General features: G+C 38.3%; 1 protein-coding gene across 2 annotated transcripts in view; it reads left to right on the top strand.

The window, feature by feature from the left end:
* ERCC5 (ERCC excision repair 5, endonuclease) overlaps positions 1 to 18,354 on the top strand; it is a 31,076-nt gene extending 12,722 nt beyond the window's left edge. Inside the window, exons 8-15 of one of the 2 annotated variants that reach the window (XM_070408617.1) lie at positions 175 to 1,272; positions 6,564 to 6,811; positions 7,138 to 7,257; positions 7,674 to 7,887; positions 9,835 to 9,979; positions 14,061 to 14,263; positions 15,542 to 15,624; positions 17,443 to 18,354. In XM_070408617.1, coding sequence (XP_070264718.1) covers positions 175 to 1,272; positions 6,564 to 6,811; positions 7,138 to 7,257; positions 7,674 to 7,887; positions 9,835 to 9,979; positions 14,061 to 14,263; positions 15,542 to 15,624; positions 17,443 to 18,018 — 2,687 coding nt within the window. In that variant the 3' untranslated portion in view covers positions 18,019 to 18,354. The remainder of the gene's footprint in view (positions 1 to 174; positions 1,273 to 6,563; positions 6,812 to 7,137; positions 7,258 to 7,673; positions 7,888 to 9,834; positions 9,980 to 14,060; positions 14,264 to 15,541; positions 15,625 to 17,442) is intronic. The other variant, XM_070408618.1, reaches the window with a different exon arrangement.
* Positions 18,355 to 23,017: the final 4,663 nt, after the last annotated feature.

The raw sequence follows: 23,017 nt of genomic DNA, 5'->3' as shown, positions 1-23,017 counted from the left end.
GATTACCTATTTTAATGGGTTGTACAAACCCACTTTAATATTAACTAATGAGTTAACTTTTTAATTGCTGATTAAATGAAAATGTGTAACTCCATATATGAGAATCAGTATACTCTTGTTCATGTTACTAGAAGTATTATACTGTAAATCTACATAGTTTTACTTTTTCTTAAGGTATACAAGCTAAGAAAGTTGCAGATGTGGATTCAGAGTCTTTTCCATCTTCCAGCAAAATGCACAACACGTCCTTTGACATAAAGTCATCTCCATGTGAAAAACTGAAGCCAGAGAAAGAGCCTGATGCCACCCCTCCTTCTCCAAGAACTGTACTGGCCATGCAAGCTGCCATGTTGGGCAGTAGCTCCGAAGAGGAGCTGGAGAGTGAGAATCAAAGGCAGCACAATAAGAGGGATGCGTTTACTGCTGGAGATGGGGGCTCCGTATCACCACTGACTCTCCTGGCTATTCAGAAAGCTCTGGATGATGATGAAGACGTGAAAGTGCATGCTGGGAATGATGTGCAGACTGGAGGGTCAGAAGCCAAAAAACTGGTTATGAGCAGTTCTGATGAGGAAACTGATGAAGGACTTCAAACAAGAGATAGAAAAGGAATGCTGTTGACAACAGTGCCTCATTCAACCAGTGTGAACTTTGTAGAGGAGCGTGTAACCTGCACTAATAATGAAAAAGAGGTAGCCGACTCACCTCCTTTGTCAAGTACTGTCTTTTGTGAAGGCAGTGAAGCTAACATTCCAAAAGAACAAATGTCATTTAGTCACAGGGTTAACAAAGCCTTTCAGACAAGTGATGAGCCTACGGTTAATGATAGGAAAGATTCAGTTCCTTTAGAAAACACAGTGGTTATTCACGTGAATGCACCTGGGCTCCCAAGTGGAGGAGAACTGACATCAGCACCTCCTGTAAATCCAAGTTCTGTATCAGAGAATGAAACATACACCAAAGTGCTTGAGATACAACAAGATCTTTGTCCATCTGAGGTTAAATATGATTCTTCTGTTATTTCAAGTAATGATGAATGTGAAAAAAATCCTGCTTCTAAAGTTATTGCTACTGTCAGTTTACAAGGAACACGTAACACACTAAGTATCCCATCAGAGGCAATAAGTAACTTAGAAAATGCTAAAGAGCATGAGAATTTCCTGAAAACCATCCAAGAATGTGAGACAATGGAATCTTCAGGCCAGGATTTAATTTCAGCTCCAAAGTCTATGGAACCAATGGAAATCAACTCTGAGGAAAGTGAATCTGATGGTAGGTGCTTACTCTGTTCTCTTTTAGAGATAAGAATGGTGGTACTTTACCTTTGTGGGAACTGAGAGATCCTTTATTGTGGTCCAGTTGCCACTCTGTTCAGTTGATTACCTAGAGACCCGGAAAGGTGAAATGACTTTCCCAAGGGCACACAGCTAGTGATGGAATCTTGACCTTTCCCGTTTGTTATTCTTTTTGTATTTATTTTTAAATGGAGGGAGTACCCAAATTGGAGAAGATAAAAAAAGTTTCCTTTCAGTTCTTTTAACTTTATTTTGAATTAATTACAAACTTAAAAGAATATTATAGAACATTCTGATTCCTTATCCAGTACCTCAGTGGCTAGCATTTACCACATTGGCTTTATCATATCTCTCTATGTATATTATATATCTATATCTATTTCTGTATACATTTTTATACAGCCAAACACCATTATTTATAGATTCCGTATTTGTAGAATTTATTTGTAACCCCAGAATCAATACTCCCCACACTGTTTGTGGTCATTGGTGGACATGCATAGAGCAGCTAAAAATTTGAGTTGCCACACTGTTCCCAGCTGAGGTTGAGCAAGGTGACACTCTGCCTTTTTGTTTCAACTCTTCTACACAGACCAGAGGGTGGAGATGGGAGAGCAATGCAGTGTAGATCAAGAAGCTTTGGCTCTAGGGTCAGTTGGACAGGTTTGATTCTCAGCTCAGGCACCAGTTATTAGGGTGGCCTCAGGCAAGTCTTTTAACACCCCTAAACTTTGTTTTCTGGTTTGTAAAATAAAGAAAACAGAATTTAACAAGGTGGGTTGCTTTTAGGATTTAGAATTATAAATATATTTCCTCGAGGTACAAAGTTTCAGTATTCATGTATTTAGTGTTCTCAGTGACTTTATTTACAGAACATAAATGCTGCAAATAAGAAGAAATGACTATGCAGCTCCCTCAACTCCCCCTGCCTCTCCTACACATACACCTGGTAATTTATTTTCCTAGTGTCTGCCAGGTTACTCCATTTGAAAGTTGGTATTTCCCCTTTGTAATGAGGAAGTATTTTATGGAAAGGAGTATTGGGGGCTACATAAATATGCTGTTATTAAACAAACCTTCACCCACTCTTTTTAGCATCCATTGAAGATTTTTACCTGAATAAATTATGCTATTATGGTTGCCAAATGGGGGTTTTTAAACTCTGTTTCTTATATATTGTTGGCATCCAACTATAAGGAAGATCATTCCCTTCTCCCATTTATTTTTTGTATCAGTCTAAACCAGGGGTGGGCAAACTTTTTGACTCGAGGGCCACAATGGGTTCTTAAACTGGACCGGAGGGCCGGAACAAAAGCATGGATGGAGTGTTTGTGTGAACTAATATAAATTCAAAGTAAACATCATTACATAAAAGGGTACGGTCTTTTTTTTTTTAGTTTTATTCATTTCAAACGGGCCGGATCTGGCCCGCGGGCCGTAGTTTGCCCACGGCTGGTCTAAACTCATGGATTCCTATTTTATCTAGAAGTTATGGTACTACCATACTTTACTTTGTTGTTTGAATTGTCTCAGCTTTGGCCAGTAGCTAGTTTGTCCCTTCAAGCTGGCTCCTGTGACTTTTGACAATTACCCATTATATTTTGAGCATTTCTTTACTTCCTGGCTAAGATATTCCAGGTTTATCTTGTACTTTCCCTGCCCTTCCCTGAAACCAGCCATTTTGCCAAAGAGTCCTGGTTCCTTGTAATGGCATGATGTTTAGAAACCAAGATCAGTTATTGGAATATCATTGCTTCAGGCCCTCTTAGTAGCAAAGCCAGGACATATATTTATACATACACACGTGCACGCACACATCTAATTTATCCCTATCTATATATTAAAATCCATAAATTCACACTGATATCGGCACTTCCAGTCCAATATCACAGATTTCATTCTAGTCTTTACCTTCTTTGAAATTTCCCTAACAGTGAGGAACCTTGCTCCCATTATCTTCAACATGGGTACTTATTTGCTTATTGTCTTTATAACCATCTCCTGATCCCAGTGGCCTCTTCCTTGGCTTAGGCTGTTTCCTCACCCCAGGCCTCGGGCCCTGAGAGCCCTGCCCCCCCCATCCTGATTGTGCCTTCATACCCCAGCCCACTGTGCCTGAGGGATGGAAGGGAATCGCCGTACTTTTTAAAGGAAAGACCTGAGAGGAGGAAAAGAAAGTGGGAGAGGAAGAGCTGTTTCTCTTGAGTACTTATCCAGGATTTTTTTCCCCACTATGTCATAGCCTTATTCTCTGCTATTGAGTTGGGTTGTTTTCCTGAGCAGGATGCAAGGGTGATTTCTTTCCTGGGTTCTTGTCCAGATGGATTCGAAGAATGAAGCCACGGACAAAAGGTGGTAGATCAAAGGGTGGAAATTTACTGGAAGCAAGTATAGACTGCCACATAGGAAGGGGGTCCCAAGGGGGTAACCCACCAAGCTCGTTTTTGCTAAGGTTTATAAAGGTGCAGTTCTTTGTCTCTTCATACTCCCTTCTAAATGGTCACTCTTACAGAATATCCACTTTAAAGCCCAAACCCCACGTAGTGTCTCCCTCCTTCTCTCCCTCTTCAGTGGTAGAATTCTCTATCTCTTGTGAAAATCTGTTTTCCTCTTTCTCCCATATGTCGGCATTTCTCTATCCTCTGAAAGTTTGTTTCCTCTTTCTCCCCATACCCTGTGGCTTTTCCCTATCTTCTGTGAATGGATGTCTTCCTCTCTCCCCTTATCCTGTGGCACCTCTTTTTTTCTCTTCTCTGTGAATGTATGCCTTCTGGCAGCTCCAAGCTCCCACCTATGCCTTCCTCCCCCATGGATCTTCTTTATTCCTAAAATTCCCTAAACCTGCCTATTTTATCCCTAAAACTCCTTTCACTGTGTTCATAGTGCAATTGCATAAAACTTTAACAACCTCTGTGATTGTTTATATATCCAGTAATTCTTCTTTTTGAATTTTTTTTAATTTTTAATTAAATCTTTATTGTTCTGATTATTACATTTGTTCCTCCTTTTTCCCCCCATAACTCCCCTCCTCCCAGTTCCCACCCCACCCTCTGCCCTCACTCCCCACCCACTGTCCTCATCCATAGGTGTACGATTTTTGTCCAGTCTCTTCCCGCATCTCCCACACCCCTTCCCCCCCCCCCCCGAAGAATAGTCAGTCCATTCCCTTTCTATGTCCCTGATTCTATTATAATCACCAGTTCATTCTGTTCATCAGATTTATTCACTTGATTCTTAGATTCACTTGTTGATAGATGCGTATTTGTTGTTCATAATTTGTATCTTTACCTTTTTCTTCTTCTTCCTCTTCTTAAAGGATACCTTTCAGCATTTCATATAATACTGGTTTGGTGGTGATGAACTTCTTTAGCTTTTCCTTATCTGTGAAGCTCTTTATCTGACCTTCAATTCTGAATGATAGCTTTGCTGGATAAAGTAATCTTGGTTGTAGGTTCTTGGTATTCATCACTTTGAATATTTCTTGCCACTCCCTTCTGGCCTGCAAAGTTTCTGTTGAGAAATCAGCTGACAGTCATATGGGTATTCCCTTGTAGGTAACTGAGTTTCTTTCTCTTGCTGCTTTTAAGATTCTCTCTTTGTCTTTTGCTCTTGGCATTTTAATGATGATGTGTCTTGGTGTGGTCCTCTTTGGATTCCTTTTGTTTGGGGTTCTCTGCGCTTCCTGGACTTGTAAGTCTATTTCTTTCACCAGGGAGGGGAAGTTTTCTGTTATTATTTCTTCAAATAGGTTTTCAATATCTTGCTCTCTCTCATCTTCTGGCACCCCTATAATTCTGATGTTGGTACGCTTGAAGCTATCCCAGAGGCTTCTTACACTATCTTCGTATTTTCGGATTCTTTTTTCATTTTGCTTTTCCGGTTGGGTGTTTTTTGCTTCTTCGCCTTTCAAATCTTTGACTTGATCCTTGTGATCCTCTGGTCTGCTGTTGGGAGTCTGTATAATATTCTTTATTTCAGTCATTGTATGCTTAATTTCTAGTTGGTCCTTTATCACAACCTCGAGGGTCTCATTAGATTTCTTGTACATCTCATTAAGTTTATCGGCAGACTCTAGAAGACTCTTGTAAGACCTCAAAAGTGTGGTTTTGAATTCTATAATCCAGCAGCCTGCTTTCCTCCAGTTCTGTCATTTGTGTCCTGTTTCTTTGTCTCAGCATTTTTTTATGCTTCGCTGTGTCGATAGAGTGGCTTTCTGTGCTAAGTGTCCCAATTACCTGAGGTAGACACTCTTGGTGCACCCCCTTGTGGTCTTTGTGCGCAGTCTTGTTGTAGCTAAGCCTTGATTGTTGTAGGTATCACTGGGAGGGATTTGACCTTCAGGCCAACTGGCTGTGAGAATGAGCTGTGTCTGCAGTGGGAGAACTTCTGTCCTCTAGGGAGGTGCTAATCTAGCCTTTGCCTGAGGCTATCCGGCAAATGCCTCTGTGCAGGGCTTGGGCGGGGCGGGTCCCAGGGGATCAACAGGGCGGGAGGAGCGAGCAGTTATGGCTGCTCTCAGTCCCGTCCCCAGAGGCTCTGCCTCTCAGTGTCCCAGCAACCGCTGCAGACCTTGGAGAGAAAGCTGCCCTCAAGATCCGACCGATGCCAGACAGTCCCGCTTCTCCCGTTTGAGTCTGGGTCTCTAGAGCCTTGCCCGGAACTGGAGCTCAGAGCCTGAGACTCCCTCCCGATTGAAACAGACAACCACGCCCTCAGCCGCCAGCCCCATCCGCGCGTACCTCCGCACCTTAGTATTTCACTTCCGCACTGCGCCTCCTCTGAGTCTCGGTATGCTTTTCTCTTTCCTTCTAGTTGTGGAATTTCCACTCAGCCAGCCTTCCTGTGGTTCTGGGTGATATCTGTTCCGTCTTTTAGTTGTATTTTTGAAGTGGTTGTACGAGGCAGCAATCTTTGGTGTTTACCTATGCCGCCATCTTGGTTTCTCCTTCTTTTTGAATTTTAAAGCAATAGTTAATTTAAAGAACATATTTGTATAAAGTTAATATGCAAATATTTGAAAGCTTGGTTTCTAATTAAAGATAGTGGCTGTTTATTTCATTGAAAAGGCTTATTTTGAAGTTATAGGCCCCTCTCATTAAATTTATTTAATAGTAATATGCTATTTTACTACACCTGTTTTCTATTAAATTTGGGTCTTTTCTTTTTAGGGTAAACAATTTTTCAGAATATTTTGGAAAGCCATTGATGATTTCAGGATAATTTTAATGTTTCAGTTGTAGATAAAGTGACCTTATTATTTTGATACAGGAAGTTTCATTGAAGTACAGAGTATAATTAGTGATGATGAACCTCAAACTGAGTTAGCAGAAGCTTCCAAACCTTCCTCTGGACAAGGTGAAGAGGAACTGATAGGAACTAAGAAAGAAGAAGCCACTGGTGACTCTGAGGGCCTCCTAAGAGACAACTCTGAAAGTGAGCCCTTGGGTATTGAGCCACATGAAGAAACTGAAAATGATGCGGATGATTCGCTCAGTGAATGGCAAGATATTAATTTGGTAATAATGTTATGTCACGCTTTAACTTATTGTTAAGGAAGACATGTTAAGTAGCTTTTGAGTTTTAAGGAGTTACTAGATGAATATTTATTAGCTATTTGCTTGCATTTTTTTGTTCTTGCTGGTGGTTCCTTTTATATGTAGGTGATTGTCTGGGAAAGTCTCCACTTTCGCTGTGACTTAGTAAGAGAACTAACGATATTAGAGACTTGTTCAGAAATCCAACTAATCTTCATAAGGAGAGGACTTACTTGTAATTTCAATCAGATTAAGTGCAGGTTTTTGTAACAAATGAATGATTATGTACAAATGAAATTATTTTGTAGGAGGAGCTGGAAACTCTGGAGAACAACCTTTTAACACAACAGAATTCTTTGAAAGCTCAAAAACAACAGCAAGAACGGATCGCTGCTACTGTTACAGGACAGATGTTTTTGGAAAGCCAGGTAGGTTTACCAACTTGGCCCTCTTTTAAAAAAAAAAATATTTTTCTTGCTTTCAGAGAGGAAGGGGGAGAGAGAGAGAGAGAGAAAGAGAGAGAGAGAAAGACCAATGATGAGAGAGAATCATTGATTGGCTACCTCCTGCATACCCCACACTGAGGATCGAGCCTGCAAACTGGGCATGTGCCCTGACCGGGAATCGAACCATGACCTCCTGGTTCCTAGGTTGATGCTCAACCACTGAGCCATGCTGACTGGGCTCCAACTTGGGCCTCTTTTAATAATATCTATTGATATTTTTACTCATTCAGATTCCCTGAGGGAAGGCATTAAATAAAATGTGTAAGCACTCCTTCCATTTCTGGGTCAAGGAAGGTACTGCATTTCTGTAGTGTCATTGTTTATCTGTAACTCTTCAGGAACTTCTTCGCCTGTTTGGAATTCCATACATTGAGGCTCCCATGGAAGCAGAGGCTCAGTGTGCCATTCTGGACCTGACTGATCAAACTTCCGGAACAATCACTGATGATAGTGATATTTGGCTGTTTGGAGCACGGCATGTGTATAAAAACTTTTTTAATAAAAATAAGTTTGTAGAATATTACCAATATGTGGACTTTCACAATCAGTTAGGTAAGACTTCAGAGTATGATTACTTTTCTGAAATTTACCTTTAGAATTTGTATTGTACAGCAGTTGGTAGAATGGACTTTCTAAGGAACTAATTTGATGCATTAATAGAAATGATAGGTCTGTACAATTTTCATATAAGTGATCTTTTGCTGATTAGAGGAATAGGATTTTTAAATTAGGTTTAAGAAATTAAAATCCTAGTATGAGTCAGTGTTTTTGCAATGTAATCATCTGACCTGTTTAAACTTTGGTTACCCGAGATCTTGAGAGTGAACCAAAGGTGGTAGTGAGAGAAGGCAGGTGGGAGTCTCTCCTGCTGGATTCATGAACCTCATGGCCCTGTACTGGTGTTTCTGGAAGTCTTTCTCCCATTTATCCAACAAGTATATATTTTATATTTAGTGATTTGTATGTGCCAGTTGTTTTTGGCAATGAGGAAACAGCAAGAATAAAACCGTCTTGCCCTAACCGGTTTGGCTCAGTGGATAGAGTGTCGGCCTGCGGACTGAAGGGTCCCAGGTTCGGTTCTGGTCAAGGGCATTTACCTTGGTTGTGGGCACATCCCCAGTAGGGGGTGTGCAGGAGGCAGCTGATCAGTGTTTCTAACTCTCTATCCCTCTCCCTTCCTCTGTAAAAAAATCAATAAAATATATATTTTTAAAAACCCGTCTAATAGAAACATGATAAAAAGCAAATCATAATTGCACAGTTAGTGGTATGTGCCATATAGAAAAATAAAGAAGTGAAAAAGAGGAGAGAGTCACAGGAAGTGCATGTACTGTTTTATGTAGAGCTGTGGTTGGGAAAGGCTTTACTAATAGGTAACTTTTGGATTGGGGCCTAAAGGAAAGCAAAAACTAGTATTTTAGATATCTTGGAGATGAGCATGTCAGACAAGGGGACTAGCATGTGCAAAGGCCCTCAGGCACAAGACTCAAGTTTGGTTGGTGTGTTCTGTAGAATCAAGAGGTTGTTATGTATTGAATTATGTTCCCTCAAAATTCATATGTTGTAGGCTTAACCCCCAGCACCTTAGAATGTGGCTGTATTTGGAGATAGTGTTTAAAGAGGTAATTATTAAATGAGGTCATTAGTGTGGGCCTACTCCAATCTGACTTGTGTCCTTCTATGGAAAGGAGGTTGGAATATAGAGGAAAGAGGGAAGACCATGTGAAGACATATGGAGAAGACAGCCATCTATCTGTAAGTTAAGGAGAGAGGCCTTCAGGAGAAACTAATCCTGCCAACACCTTGATTTAAGACTTCTAACCTCCAAAACTGAGGAAATAAATTCCTGTTGTTAAGCCACTCTGTCTAGTCACTTGTTGTTACAGCCTGAGCAAACTAAGAAAGAGAGGCCTGTGTGAGTGAATGAGGAGGAGAATGGCAAGAGTTAATATCAGAGAGGAAGGAGGAGATTAAAAATTAAGTATGGTCTGCCATGCTATAGAAAGGATTTGTGAGTGGATTGGGTGTGAAATTTGAGAGAAGGAGAATAGTCAAGGATGGCTTCCCATCCTGAGCAGTTGGTAGAATGGACTTGCAACTAATGCGACGAAAACTGGGGAAGGAGCAGTTGGAGCAAGAGAGAGAGGAAGATCCAGGTTTGGATCTGTCATATCTGAGATGCCCATTACATACCCAAATGGAGATGTTAAGGTGATAGTTAAATATGTGTGACTGGGTCACGGGAGAAATCCAGGCTGGATAGCTAAATTTGTGGGTCAGAGTATAGGTGGTGTTTAATAGATGGTATTAAAAGCTGAGGATGGATGAAACTTTAAAATTCTTAATAGATGGCCATTAAAAAATAATCTATTTTCCAATAGTAAATAAGAAATATCTTTGGCTGTTGTTCATATAATAAAATGTCTATAAATGTTATGTGTAATGTTTATAAAATAAAATTAAAAACATAAAAATATATAATAATTTTTACTCTTACAGGATTGGACCGGAACAAATTAATAAATTTGGCCTATTTGCTTGGAAGTGATTACACAGAAGGAATAGCAACTGTAGGTTGTGTTACAGCTATGGAAATTCTCAATGAATTCCCTGGACATGGCTTGGAACCTCTCCTAAAGTTTTCGTAAGTTCTTTCTTAATTTCTTTAATCCAGATGTTCATGTAAATACCCAGATTAACAAACAGAACTATTATTTACACCGTGAATGGTTATAAATCATTGTTCATTAAGAAAATAGGAGGTAGCTCTTGGGGGTGACAGAGAAACAAACCATACTTGTACTGCTGTTTGTTGAGTGTTCTGAAAGAGGTCGACCAGAGAGGGGAATGGAAATATAATGCCAGGAACTTTATATTAGGCACTGTTGTCCTTTTTCTCACTGCATGTATACTGTGATGTATTTAGTGGTGAGGTGCATTCCACATAGAACCTAAAGTTGTCCTATACTTGAGGCACACTCAATTTTGGAGATTCTGAGATGGTAGTAGTTATGAGTATGTCTGTGAAAGTAGTTCTTTGATAAGGTTATCCCTTGATGACATCTTTAAAAAAACTGAACTATAATTCACATACCATAAATTTCATTTTTTTAAAGTGTACAATTCAGTGACTTTTAGAATATTCATGAGATTGTGATGGCATATTCTAACCATTAGTTGGTCATGAAATACTATTTGGCAGCAGACGATTTAATGATTTTTTTTTTTAGAATTTTCTCCAGTTGTATCTCCTGTGTTTGAGAAATTCTGGGTTATTCTGGTCTGAAGAATCACTGATGAAAATTAAAACTTAAATACAAAATTGTTTTAATGACTGCTGTCCTCCAGTTTTAGCACACACACGAATGTATTTTTCTTTATGCTTTTTATCTCTTTTCATATTTTATTATTGTTGAGGAAATATATAGTGGAGGTAAGTTATTAGGTGGCTTATAGGTCATGGTATTTTAATAACTTGAAAAACTACAAATCACTTTTTTATACAAATAATACATAATAGAAAAACTATAAAACATGTATTAAAAAGATTACAGTTAACATTTTGGTTTATGTCATTTCAGACTTTACACAGTATACTTACACATTTAATATATATACATTTGACACTTGAACAACACAGATTTGACAGCATGAGTCTACTTATAAGTAGACTTTTTCAATAACTATACAGTATTCCAGGTTTTGTATCTGGATTCAACCAACCATAGATTGAAAATAGCATTTTCAATCTGTGTTTGGGAATTGGTAAATGCAGAGGGCCAACGGTATGCATTGGGTCTAGGGCATCCACAGATTTTGATATCCACAGAGGATCCTGGAACCAGTCCCTCTTGTATATTGAGTGACGACTATGTTTAATTTTTGGGGAGTCAATGGTCAACTGTATACTCAAAACTGTAAACACATATATATTCACTTAAGTGTGTTATTTTTTTTTTTTTACAAGAATCTTATATACTTTTTATGTTACCCATAACTCATTTGGTGATAAAACAAGGCATACATCAGTGTATAGATTTCTGTCTTTGTTTTTAATGACCCCATGATAGTCTTTTGAGGTATAATGATTTATTTATTCAAATGCCTATTGTTATTTTTTGACGTATACACAAATACTGATTTGAGTGTTCTTATCTTTGGGTTATCTGATTAGTATTTTAGGTAAGTGAAAATGATATGCAACTTTTCATTTTGGTGTCCTAATTATGAGTGAGAGTGATTTTTTTTCATGTATATTGACAATTTGCATCTCTGATTTAGTGTTCTAGCCCAGGGGTGGGCAAACTTTTTGACTCGAGTGCCACAATGGGTTCTTAAACTGGAGGGCCGGAACAAAAGCATGGATGGAGTGTTTGTGTGAACTAATATAAATTCAAAGTAAACATCTTTACATAAAAGGGTACGGTCTTTTTTTTTTTTTTAGTTTTATTCATTTCAAACGGGCCGGATCTGGCCCGCTGGCCGTAGTTTGCCCACGGCTGGTCTAGCCTATTTGTGCCATTTTTCTTTTCTTTCAACAGTTTTTGCTCGTTTGTTGCCAGTTGAATGGTCTACATTTTCAGTTAGCTTTAGCAGTTTATGCCTTTGGTCTTCCAGCTCATCATTGACAAATAAGGGCAGCCTATGCAGTGCATGGGTCAGGAGGGTTAGGACGAATGAAGTGGGAAAGAGCAAGAGAAGAGGTGGAAGAGCAGTAGAACTGAGAATGCTGCTTTGATTTCTTCTCTGCTTTCTCCTTCTCCCAACCAGACTCCCCCATTACAATAGTGCTTCTCTGGGCCTGCAGGCTGAATTCAGTCCAGGTGTTCTTGATTTGGCCTATACTGTGTGCTCTTCTTTAATTTTGAATTGGCTATCAACATTTAAGTTTGGGGAGATTTCACAGAAAATTGTAACTTTTTTAGGAGGAAAAGGAGATCTGAAAATACTGGCCCCAAATCCCAAATGAGCCCCCAAACAGCTGGGTGGAGAATAGCTGTTCCACACTGACTTGGACAAGGCACAAATATTTCAATTTTATCACCGTTGCTACCACTCCCTATTGTGTTTCCCCACACCTAAGCTGATTGGCAGATGCCATCTTGCATCTTTTGTTAAATGCTTGGCTCTCTTGCTTGAAAGAGGGGTGATCCTTTTGGTTTAAGGGGCTCACCCCATGTTGTGCTGATTCTTCTAGCTAACGATTATGAAGACTGTTTCAGAGACAAAATTCAAACAGAGTAGGGAGATATATAGGTATCTTATTTCTCAGTGCACTCTTGCAAACAATATTGTAAAACTGATGAAGAAAGATTTTTTTCCTTTTGCCATTTTGATCCTACAATAAAAGTCTGTAGTTACCCTTTTTAGCGCTAGATGGCACTCCTGCATCAGCGAAGTGAAACTGGCTGAGCCAATAAATCTGAGTTGCTAATAGGAATACATATGTGAAGCAGTGGAACGTGAGATGTAGAGGTTTTTTTTAGTTCTATTGAATGTATAGACTGGTGAAGGTTATATTTATGTTTTAACTTTTGTACCATTTTAAAAAACTGTATAAATTCTTCTGGTTATCTGTTGCTGCATTATAAACCACCTTCAAACAGCAATTGTCATTAGTTTTGGTCATGAATCCTCACTGGTCAGGCTATGTCTGTGTGTGTCATTTCTGTTCCATGTTAGGGGACTAGAGCATTCACTTGAGATGACTCACCTACATGGGTGGCAGTGGTGCTGTCACCTAGGAGCTCGGGCATAACCGGGCCGTGGACCCTCTCTATCTGGATCTCTTTATAAGCTGGGCCTTCCTTTGAGCTTGTTAGCTGCTTCCAAGGCAAATTACCCAAGAGACAGGATGTGGAAAGTAGTCGCTGAGAGCTTGGGACTACTTTAGTCACAGAGCCCACCTGGCTCAAGGGGAGGGGATGTGGATTCCACCTCTTGAAGGGAGAGGAGTCAAAGAAGATGTGGCTATTGTTAACTTGCCATAATAATTGATGTTCAAAATGGAAAAATTGAAAAAGTATAAAGAAGAAAATGGACTGCTGTATTCTTGCTTATAGCATTGCCTAGCATTGCCTAGCATGTAGTGAAATAATGTTGCCTAAATAGTTCTGTTTACCTTTTCTCTCTTTCTCCACTTTATACATTTTTTTTCAAAATTGGGATTATAATATATGTAGAATTATGTCCTGCATTTTTAAAATGTCACATGTTCTTGGCATTTTTTACATTTTATGAAATACTCTTAGGTCTATTATTGTAGTTAATGCAAGGTAAAAAATACAGGTAGGTATATTACTTCCATTCGACCTGAGACCCAAAAAAGTTGACTTTTTTATGAGTTTGGGCTCTGGAGGGAGATTGTCAGGGTCTGATTGTATCAACCCCACCTGTGAAATCTTGAGTAAGTGACTTCTCTTTGAGTTCACTTTCCTTGTCTGTGAGGTGAGGACAATAATAGGTCTGTGCTTATGTGATAGTTGGGCGTGTAGAACAGTTAACACAGTGCCAAACAGAGTAATCTTTAATCAGTGTTTGCCATCATTATATATTGTGGTTAATAGCACTAAAAAGAATAACACTTGTATTCTGTAGGCCATAGGATTTGTTTTGAAGTTCAGAATTGAGTTTTTGTTTTCTAACTTTAAGTTGAGCTCTTCATCTCTAGTGCATCTACTATAATGTCTTACTGCTTTATAAAGACTTGTTCCTTTGCCTTACAGAGAATGGTGGCATGAAGCTCAAAAAAATAAGAAGATAAGACCTAACCCTTACGACACCAAAGTGAAAAAAAAGTTACGGAAGTTGCAACTCACACCTGGCTTTCCTAACCCAGCTGTTGCAGATGCTTACCTCAAACCTGTGGTGGATGACTCCAAGGGATCATTTCTGTGGGGGAAACCTGATCTTGAGAAAATTAGAGAATATCCTTTTACTTAAAACATAAAGGAACATTGAGCCAAACTTGTTCTTTGGTTTAAAACTTATGGAACATGACCTTGGATTTCTAAATATTTCTTTTTTCTAAGACACTCGTTTTAGATCCTTTTTCTCTTTTTTTCATGGTAAAATGCATATAAAATTTATATTACCATTTTAGGTGTACAGTTCAGTGGTATTAAAACATTCACATTGTTGTACAGCCATCAGAGCCATCCATCTCAACTCTTTTCATCTTTTACAACTGAAGCTCTATACCCATTAAACAGTAATTCCCCACTCCCTCAGGCCTGTCCTTAACCATTACCATTCTACATTCTGTCTATGATTTTGACTGTTTCAAGTACTGCATATAGGTGGAATCATACAGGATTTGTCTTTTGTGACTGGCTTATTTCACTGAGCACAATGTCCTCAAGATTTACCCATGTTGTAGCATGTATCAGAATCTCCTTTCTTTTAATTATATTGTATGGATATACCACATTTGGACACATGGGTAGCTTCCACATTTTAGCTATTGTGAAAATATCCTTAGTGTTAAAGAGGATTTTATTTGAAATAAGTAGTGATAGAATTCACAGATTTAACAACATACTTAAGTATGCTGAAAGAATGGGAAGAGATTTAGTTTTTTTATTTTTATTACTGATGTTCCTTTCTGCATTTTGGATAATCATTTGATTAGATGTTTTAAAGTTTGCAATAGAATTAATCTAGCTACAGTTTTTTTCTTTCAAAGAAATACGTATATCTGCAACTTGTTTTTGTTTTTTAAAATATATTCTTATTGATTTCAGAGAGGAAGGGAGAGGGAGAGAGAGAAATAGAAGCATCAATGATGAGAGAGAATCATTGATCGGGTGCCTCCTGCATGCTCCTTACTGGGGATTGAGCCCGCAATCCGGGCATGTGCTCTGGCAGAATCGAACCATGACCTCCTGGTTGATGCTCAACCATTGAGCCACACTGGCCGGGCAGCAACTTGTTTTTATTCTGTGTTCACCTTTTTTCATAGTCACGAGTGTTTGATGTCCTAAAATGAGAATTGGTATGTTTTATCTTAGAGGAGATTGAAAGACAATAGTGCCAAATGATTATGGAGTAATTTGGTTTGTTACTCCTTTTTCTACTTTTAATCTTATAAATGTGAAAATCTTTGGAGATATGGAAAGTAAAATCAAGGATGGGTTTTTGGACCTTTTTATTTATTACTTATTTAAGTATCTTTAGAAATGTGTATAAGTCTTAACTGCCTGCATATTTTGTCAGCGGTATTTTGGCTGGAACAGGACGAAGACAGATGAGTCTTTGTTTCCGGTATTAAAACAACTGAGTGCCCAGCAGGTAATCATGGTGGCTCTTTTCCCAAGTTCAGGATAAAGAGTATTCTTTTATTTTAGGGCTGTAACATACATTTTTTAAATGATTAAATGAGAACAGAAGAAAACAAAAGAAAAATTGGACTTTGTCTTCATTTTCTAGTGTCACCGTTAGGGCTGGACTTTGTGCTTTGGATTCATTCTGACTTTAATGGATTGTATACTGAGGTGTTTATAATAAAATATTTTATACTTTTAGAGCTATTTTTATTTTTAACAGGTCTAGTAAGTGTCCAGTCCAAAATAATTCTTTTTTAAAAAAATATATTTTATTGATTTTTTACAGAGAAGGGAGAGGGATAGAGAGTTAGAAACATCGATCAGCTGCCTCCAGCACACCTCCTACTGAGGATGTGCCTGCAACCAAGGTACATGCCCTTGACCGGAATCGAACCTGGGACCTTTCAGTCCGCAGGCCAACGCTCTATCCACTGAGCCAAACCTGTCAGGGCCAGTCCAAAGCAATTCTGACCATTAATATCTTAACGCTCTTTAATTCTATGGAGGAATCATAAAAGGTAGAAGTTCAGTCATTATTATATATCAGCAGGAAAGATTTTTGAGGAGAAAAGAGGCCTTTGTATGGTCCTCAGTTTCCCTATGTAGGTAACTGCATCTCATTTATACATGAGTATGTTCATACCCAAACAGAAACCTTCTCCCACCCCAGAGAAAACCCACAAAACATACATACAAGTAAACCATGCAGGTAGAAATGAGCCATATCCTGTAAGATATATGTTTAAGTTAAATCCTTTTCCATTAGGATCAGTTAATTTTGAAAAAAACATAAAACTTAGACAACATTTCCAAAAACCAATTCCTGTTGTTTGATTACTTTCTGTACAGCTTCGTTGTTCACCAGGAGACAAAAAGGCTAGTTGGCTTAGTGACTGATTACTACTCCCTAATTTAAGATAACTTTTCTTGTAATGTTTTTCTCTTTTCACTATAGAAGTTAATATAAGTTTATAGCTCCAAATTTAAAAAGTAAGGAATTAAAATTACTTGTTATATACATTTTCTAATAGAGATGTTAGCATTTAGTTTTTTTTTACATTTCCTTTTTCCTACATATATTTATTAATCATATATCTAACCCGCCTCCTATTAATGTACTTTTCTTTATGTCTTGCACAATTTTTATAATTTTAAATGACCAGATTACATTTTATCAGAGATTTAACTTTATTGGTTCAGTTCACTTAGTGGACCTTTAATTGTCAAGTTTTTAGAATGATGTGATGCACACATTAGGCATAACTTTCCCAAATGTAACTATTTTTAAAGAAAGTCTTCCTAAAAGTGACATTCTGATCACGTTGACATTTTGATCATGCTGATCAAAAGGCATGAATATTTTTATGCCTTTTAATATATAATACTGTGAATTTGCCTCCTAAAAGTTTTGTGTGATGATAATATTTTTAAAAGAAGGAGATAGCAGAATTTAGATCCCGTGAAATTTTGTTTTTGCATAAGAAGAGGATATATTTGGCTATTGTAAAATATTTAACTTTCTTTGAGTGCTAGGAAGGGATTTCTTATTTGACATGTGGACAGAGGAATTAGTTGATAGAGGTGATGCACATACTGCATTAAATATGATCTAAAAAGTAAAATTTACTATTAGTGATTCATTTGGGAGAAAATTGGCTTTTGAGAGATAATGAATTAATATTCTCTGAAGGGAATTTAATGCTAGTGATCAAGGTAGAACTCTCAGATATGCATTAGAAACTTTACTTATTTGTCTGATTTATTTTTATTTTTTATTTTTTAGACCCAGCTCCGAATTGATTCTTTCTTTAGAGTAGCTCAACAAGAGAAACAAGATGCTAAGGGTATTAAGAGCCAGAGACTTAACAGAGCTGTGACGTGTATGCTGAGAAAAGAAAGAGAAGAAGCAGTTTCTGTTGCCATGGAGAAAGAATTTGAGTTCCCTGATAAGGCAAAAGGTAAGACCCAGAAGAGAAGCATAGCAAATAAATGGAAAGAGTCGTCAAGTCTGAAAAGAACAAGGCTTTCGGATGCTAAACAAGAGAGTAAATGTGGTGGGTTTTTGGGGGAAGACTACATCTCTCAATCATCTGATGCATCCTCAAATGAGGATGCAGAGTGTTTATCGTCAATGAACATGCAGCAGGGAAAAGCAGCTGGAGAGGCAAAAATCAGCTCTTCAGATTTGCAGAACACAGTGAAACCTGATCCTGTAAGGGATGAAGGTGCCACTACAAGCAGCTCTAGTGAAGATGATGGAGAGAAAACAAAACCAGTCCTGGTGACTGCCAGATCTGTGTTTGGGAAGAAAAAGAGGAAACTGGGAAGCACAAGAAGGAGAAAGAAAAACCTAGTTTAAACGTGTATTATCTGTAATTGGATACAACTTAACATTCATTGTGAGGGAATAATAAAATTAAATGTATCTGCACAGTCTTTGTATTTTAAAAATATGGATGCTTGCCCTAGATGGTTTAGCTCAATGGATAGAGCATCCGCCCGGGGATTGAAGGGTACCGGGTTCAACTTCAGTCAAGGGCATATACCTTGGTTGTAGGCTCAATCCCTGGCCCCAGGTGGGGGTGTGTGGGGGAGGCAACCAATTGCTGTGACAGCAATGTTTCTCTCAGTCTCTTTCCCTTCCTTCCACTACCTCTAAAAATAAAAAATAAATAAAAAATAAATAAAAATTAACTTGGCACGTATTTATTTTTCAATGTGTTACATTTTTCTAGTGTTTTTTTTTTTTTTTTTTTTTTTTAACCTCATTGAATATTTCCTTGTACTCACAGGCTTTGTTCACATTTTTGTTATCGTACAATGCCTGATGCTTTCTGACAACATTAGAAAAAAGGAAAAAGGATTTATATTGATCAATATTCACTCTTAATACACAACCCTCTGACTTTCCAACTTAGATGAGGAGAAAAATATCCTTATTTCTCATTTCACAGCAGTGGCACTTACATTTAACTACACAATCTTGTCACCCACTGCTTCCCATTTCCTTCAGGGTCCACTTAAAAGGATAGCAAGACAGAACCTCACTGCTGCAGCATACTTGAAGAGTGTTTCTGCTGTGATTAGGAAATGTTAATGGGGTGCATGATTCCACCTGTGAGCATTACCTGTATGGTAACCTCTGTACTGTGATGTTCCCCTTTTAAAGTTCTTCAGTTGTTCCAAGCTACCTTCTGTGTAAAGGTGGCCGGGGCGGGGGTTGGGGTTCAGGGCTGTAGTTGAACAGGTGTAGGTGGGTTAACTTTATGAGTGGCTTCTAGAGGTTGATTATTGTTAACCAAGTGGTCCAGCCAAGGTAAGTTTGTGCTTATTGTGCCTTTTCTGGCATTTTGGTATTTCCATCTTTATTTCCTTCCCTAAGTCTTTAAATAGTTGAAAATCTTCAATAATGGAAGCTAAATACAAATGAATACCTTTCAACAATCTTTGAATGACCCCTGGGTGCTTTTTATAGGCTCTCCTCTATATTTGCTTTTCAGCCCAACTCCCCAAATATTTGGACTACAGCTGCTGTTCTTCTTTGCTCACTATTTATCCCTTTCTAATTTGAAATATGTCTTCTGCTTCTGTCAGTCTTCTCTGGCAGCCTCCTTCTAAAGTCAAAAATAACTTCCATACAAATAAACTTGTCTTAATGCTTCTTTTCTGTGGGGGTATTTGAAGCAGAACAGTTTTGGGAGTGGGGTAAATTGACTATGTTTTTCTCATTTCTCAAAACTACTTATAATGGGGAGTTTTCCACATATGTGTTTGTAGGTAGGATAATAATCATCCTGCTAAAGAAATTAATTTTGTTGCCTTTGATTAATTTACATTTGTTTTGCCCTGTAATAGCTGGCATGAAGGCTAAGCTGCTGTAACAGATGTTCATATACAGAGGCCTGAACAAGCTGGAACATTACCTCTTACTCAGTGGTCTGGCCCATCTGAACTGGTTGTGCAGTTGTGTGCCATGAGTCATTTAGGTCTCAGGTTCAGCCATTACCTAGTCTTACTTGAGTGGTCAACTGGGTCACACTACATCTGCATTTCTACTTGCTGGAAGAGGAAAGAACCAAAGTCCAGGGCAAGCAGAATGTCTTATGTTAAAGGTGACTAGAAAAATCACTTTCACTTCCATTCTGTTGACCTGAATTGAGCATCATAGTCAGAATCTACTAGAAATACTCAAAAATGTCATGTACTCAGAAAGGGGGGGAAAAGCGATATTCAGGACTATTAGTAGCTTATGCCATAGGTATAGTATTTCTAGGACAGTTTGATACTATATCCTTTTTTCCTCAAAACTTGGGACCAAGGTATATCCTTTTATAAGGGAAGCACCTATTTTTTTAATATGTTTTGATTTCAGGGAGGAAGGGAGAAGGAAGAGAGAGCTAGGAACATCAATGATGAGAGAGAATCATTGATCGGCTGCCTCCTGCACCCCACCCCCCACCCCTCACCCCCTACGGGGGATTGAGCCCACAACCTGGACATGTGCCCTGACTGGGAATCGAACCGTGACCTCCTGGTTCCTAGGTCGATGCTCAACCACTGAGCCATGCCAGCCGAGTGGAAGAACCTCGTAGAGATGTTAACCAGCTTTACCAAATTCACCCATCTAGTATGAAAATGTAGCCTGAACTAAAATCTAATTTGAAATTCAAGGTGCTGTTTTACTTATAAAATAGTCTCTTTAAAACAAACATCAGCAAAGCAGATTTGTCATTATTCAAAGCAAGTTGGTATACCTATAACTTATTTAGGATGATTACCATTGTATACAGTTTTTTCAAAATTATCTTTCAGCTCATTAATATTTTCATTAGCTTTCTCTGCATTTGCATCTATTGAGCATTATATTTCTTATATTTTCAGTTCTATTTGGCTCATTTTTATAGATTCCAGTTCTCTGGTGTAATTCTTGTCATCAATTTTTGAACATTTTAATCACCATTACGTTGAAGTCTTTATAAAACAGCTACAGTATCTGGGTTACCTCTGGGTTTCTATTGCCTCTTGGTATGGCTAATAAATTTTGTCTGAATGCTGGACATTGTTCATTAAAACTTGTAGATGGGCCGAAACCGGTTTGGCTCAGTGGATAGAGCGTCGGCCTGTGGACTGAAAGGTCCCAGGTTCGATTCCGGTCAAGGGCATGTACCTTGGTTGCGGGCACATCCCCAGTAGGGGGTGTACAGGAGGCAGCTGATCGGTGTTTCTCTCTCATCAATGTTTCTAACTCTCTATCCCTCTCCCTTCCTCTTTGTAAAAAATCAATAAAATATATTAAGTAAAACAAAACTTGTAGATGGCCTAGATCTTCCTCTAGAGAGGATTCCAGAAGGTATTCTGGCAGGCAGCAGAGGGTAAGGTCACCTCATTTGAATATGAACTGAGTGAATTCATATTCTTTGTAAGACTTCATCTTCTAGTCCTCTCCTCTATTCCCCATTTCCTAAAGAGTAATTTTTGAAAGGTACCACTGACAGCCAGGTGTTTCTCTTTTGAGCTTTGCTTTGCTTTTACCTACTTTATACCTAGAATATTAGCCTCTTGCTCTAAGCATCTTACTGAGCAAAGTATCTTGAGTGTCATGTCAGGCTTTCTTCTCTTTCTCTTTCTGGGGTCTTGGACTCTCAATTCCTGGCTGCCTTGCCAGCTCAAACACTATTCTTTTGTCTTCCCAGTTTTGTGTGATTGCCTTAAACTCTTCTGACATCCTTCCCTTCCTTGTCCTCTCTTTGACTTCTCAGCCTCTTTGCACCAATAATCAGCAAAGGTATGGAATTCTTATCTGTCTTAGCAGCTCTCTGATGCCTTCTAGTGTGTGTGTGTGTGTGTGTTTGAGAGAGATAGGGAGAGTTTAAAATCTGCTTTTCTAATTCTCAATATAAGCAGAGCCATAAGCTACATAAAGCTGGAGGCAGAAGTCTCTGTCTTTTTTAAACAGTGCAATACAATTAAGATAATCATTGTCATCATATCAATTTAGATCACAGATTTTCAACTGGTGTGCTGCAAGAATTTTTAAAGCATTGATACCTGACCTCTCTCTTCGTAGATTGTTAAAAAAAAAAAAAAAAAAAGACAATAGGCAACACAGTAACCATCCAGTGTGAATGAATTAAAATTATACCTATTTTGCCCAGCCGGTGTGGGTCAGTGGTTGAGTGTCAACCTATGAACTAGGAGGTCATGGTTTGATTCCTGGTCAGGGCACATGCCCAGGTTGTGGGCTCGATCTCCAGTAGGGGCCATGCAAAAGGCAGCCAATCAATGATTCTCTCTCATCATTGATGTTTCTATCTTGCCCTCTCTGAAATCAATAAAAAAAAATATTAAAAAAATTATACCTATATTTTGTCAGACCAGCAAAAAAAAATATATATATATTTTTGGTGTGTTGCAGAATTTTAGTAATTAGTTTATGTGTGCCATAAGATGAAAAATGAAAAGCACTGCTTTAGATGATTTAAGAATTCTGCCTCTTAGGAAATCCATCAATGAGGTTTCATAACCTTTAAAATAGATCCTTGAAAAAGGTGATTTTTATTCACTAAATGAGTCTTTATTCTTGTTTTTAAAAGGGCCATAAAGAGAGGATGCCCTCTGCCTAGAATTAACTGCCTATGAATAAGTTTAAATTGTTTAGGAATTTGCAGTTTCCAGAATGTTTTTCAGCTATTACACTCATCCAATAAATATATTGTGTGTTATTTATAATCCTGTTTTATAGATGAGGAGGCCAAGAAACACATTACAATAATGCCTAAAAATCACAAGCTGATTATTGACAGGAATAACTAAAATTGGGCTCCCAGACCACTAGTCCTGTCCTATATATTAACTTGACCTCAATTCAACTTTGTATACATTATGGTAAGTAAAGCACAGTGGGGCCTTGACTTACGAGTGTCCCGACTAACAAGTTATTGAGATACCAGCTGTCTCTCGGCCGATTTTTTTGCATTGAGTTGATAGAGTAATTTGAGTTAACGAGCTCCTTAACGAGCTCAGTCTCGGAACGAATTAAACTCGTAAGTCAAGGTCCCACTGTGTTTCTTAGGACCTGCATTCACACTCCTGAGTTTATTGAACTTTACAACATTGGTTTTCTTACCCATAATAACTTACTATTAAGGATATTTTCATTAAGAATAGAATATAATGATGAAAACCCTATGTTGAAAACTGCCATATGATGAAATAAATCAGATGGAAGAGGACAAAAATGTATTTCACCTATGTGAAATATAAAACAAAAAGTAACAAATGAGCCCTAACCGGTTTGGCTCAGTGGATAGAGCGTCGGCCTGCGGACTCAAGGGTTCCAGATTTGATTCCAGTCAAGG

The sequence above is a fragment of the Myotis yumanensis genome, unplaced genomic scaffold, assembly GCF_028538775.1.
Source record: "Myotis yumanensis isolate MYYU_CA2020_CCGP unplaced genomic scaffold, mMyoYum1.0.hap1 SCAF_3, whole genome shotgun sequence".
Lineage (NCBI taxonomy): Eukaryota > Metazoa > Chordata > Mammalia > Chiroptera > Vespertilionidae > Myotis > Myotis yumanensis.
The sequence above is the reverse complement of the archived record's forward strand: the minus strand, read 5'-3'. Positions and strand labels throughout refer to the sequence as shown.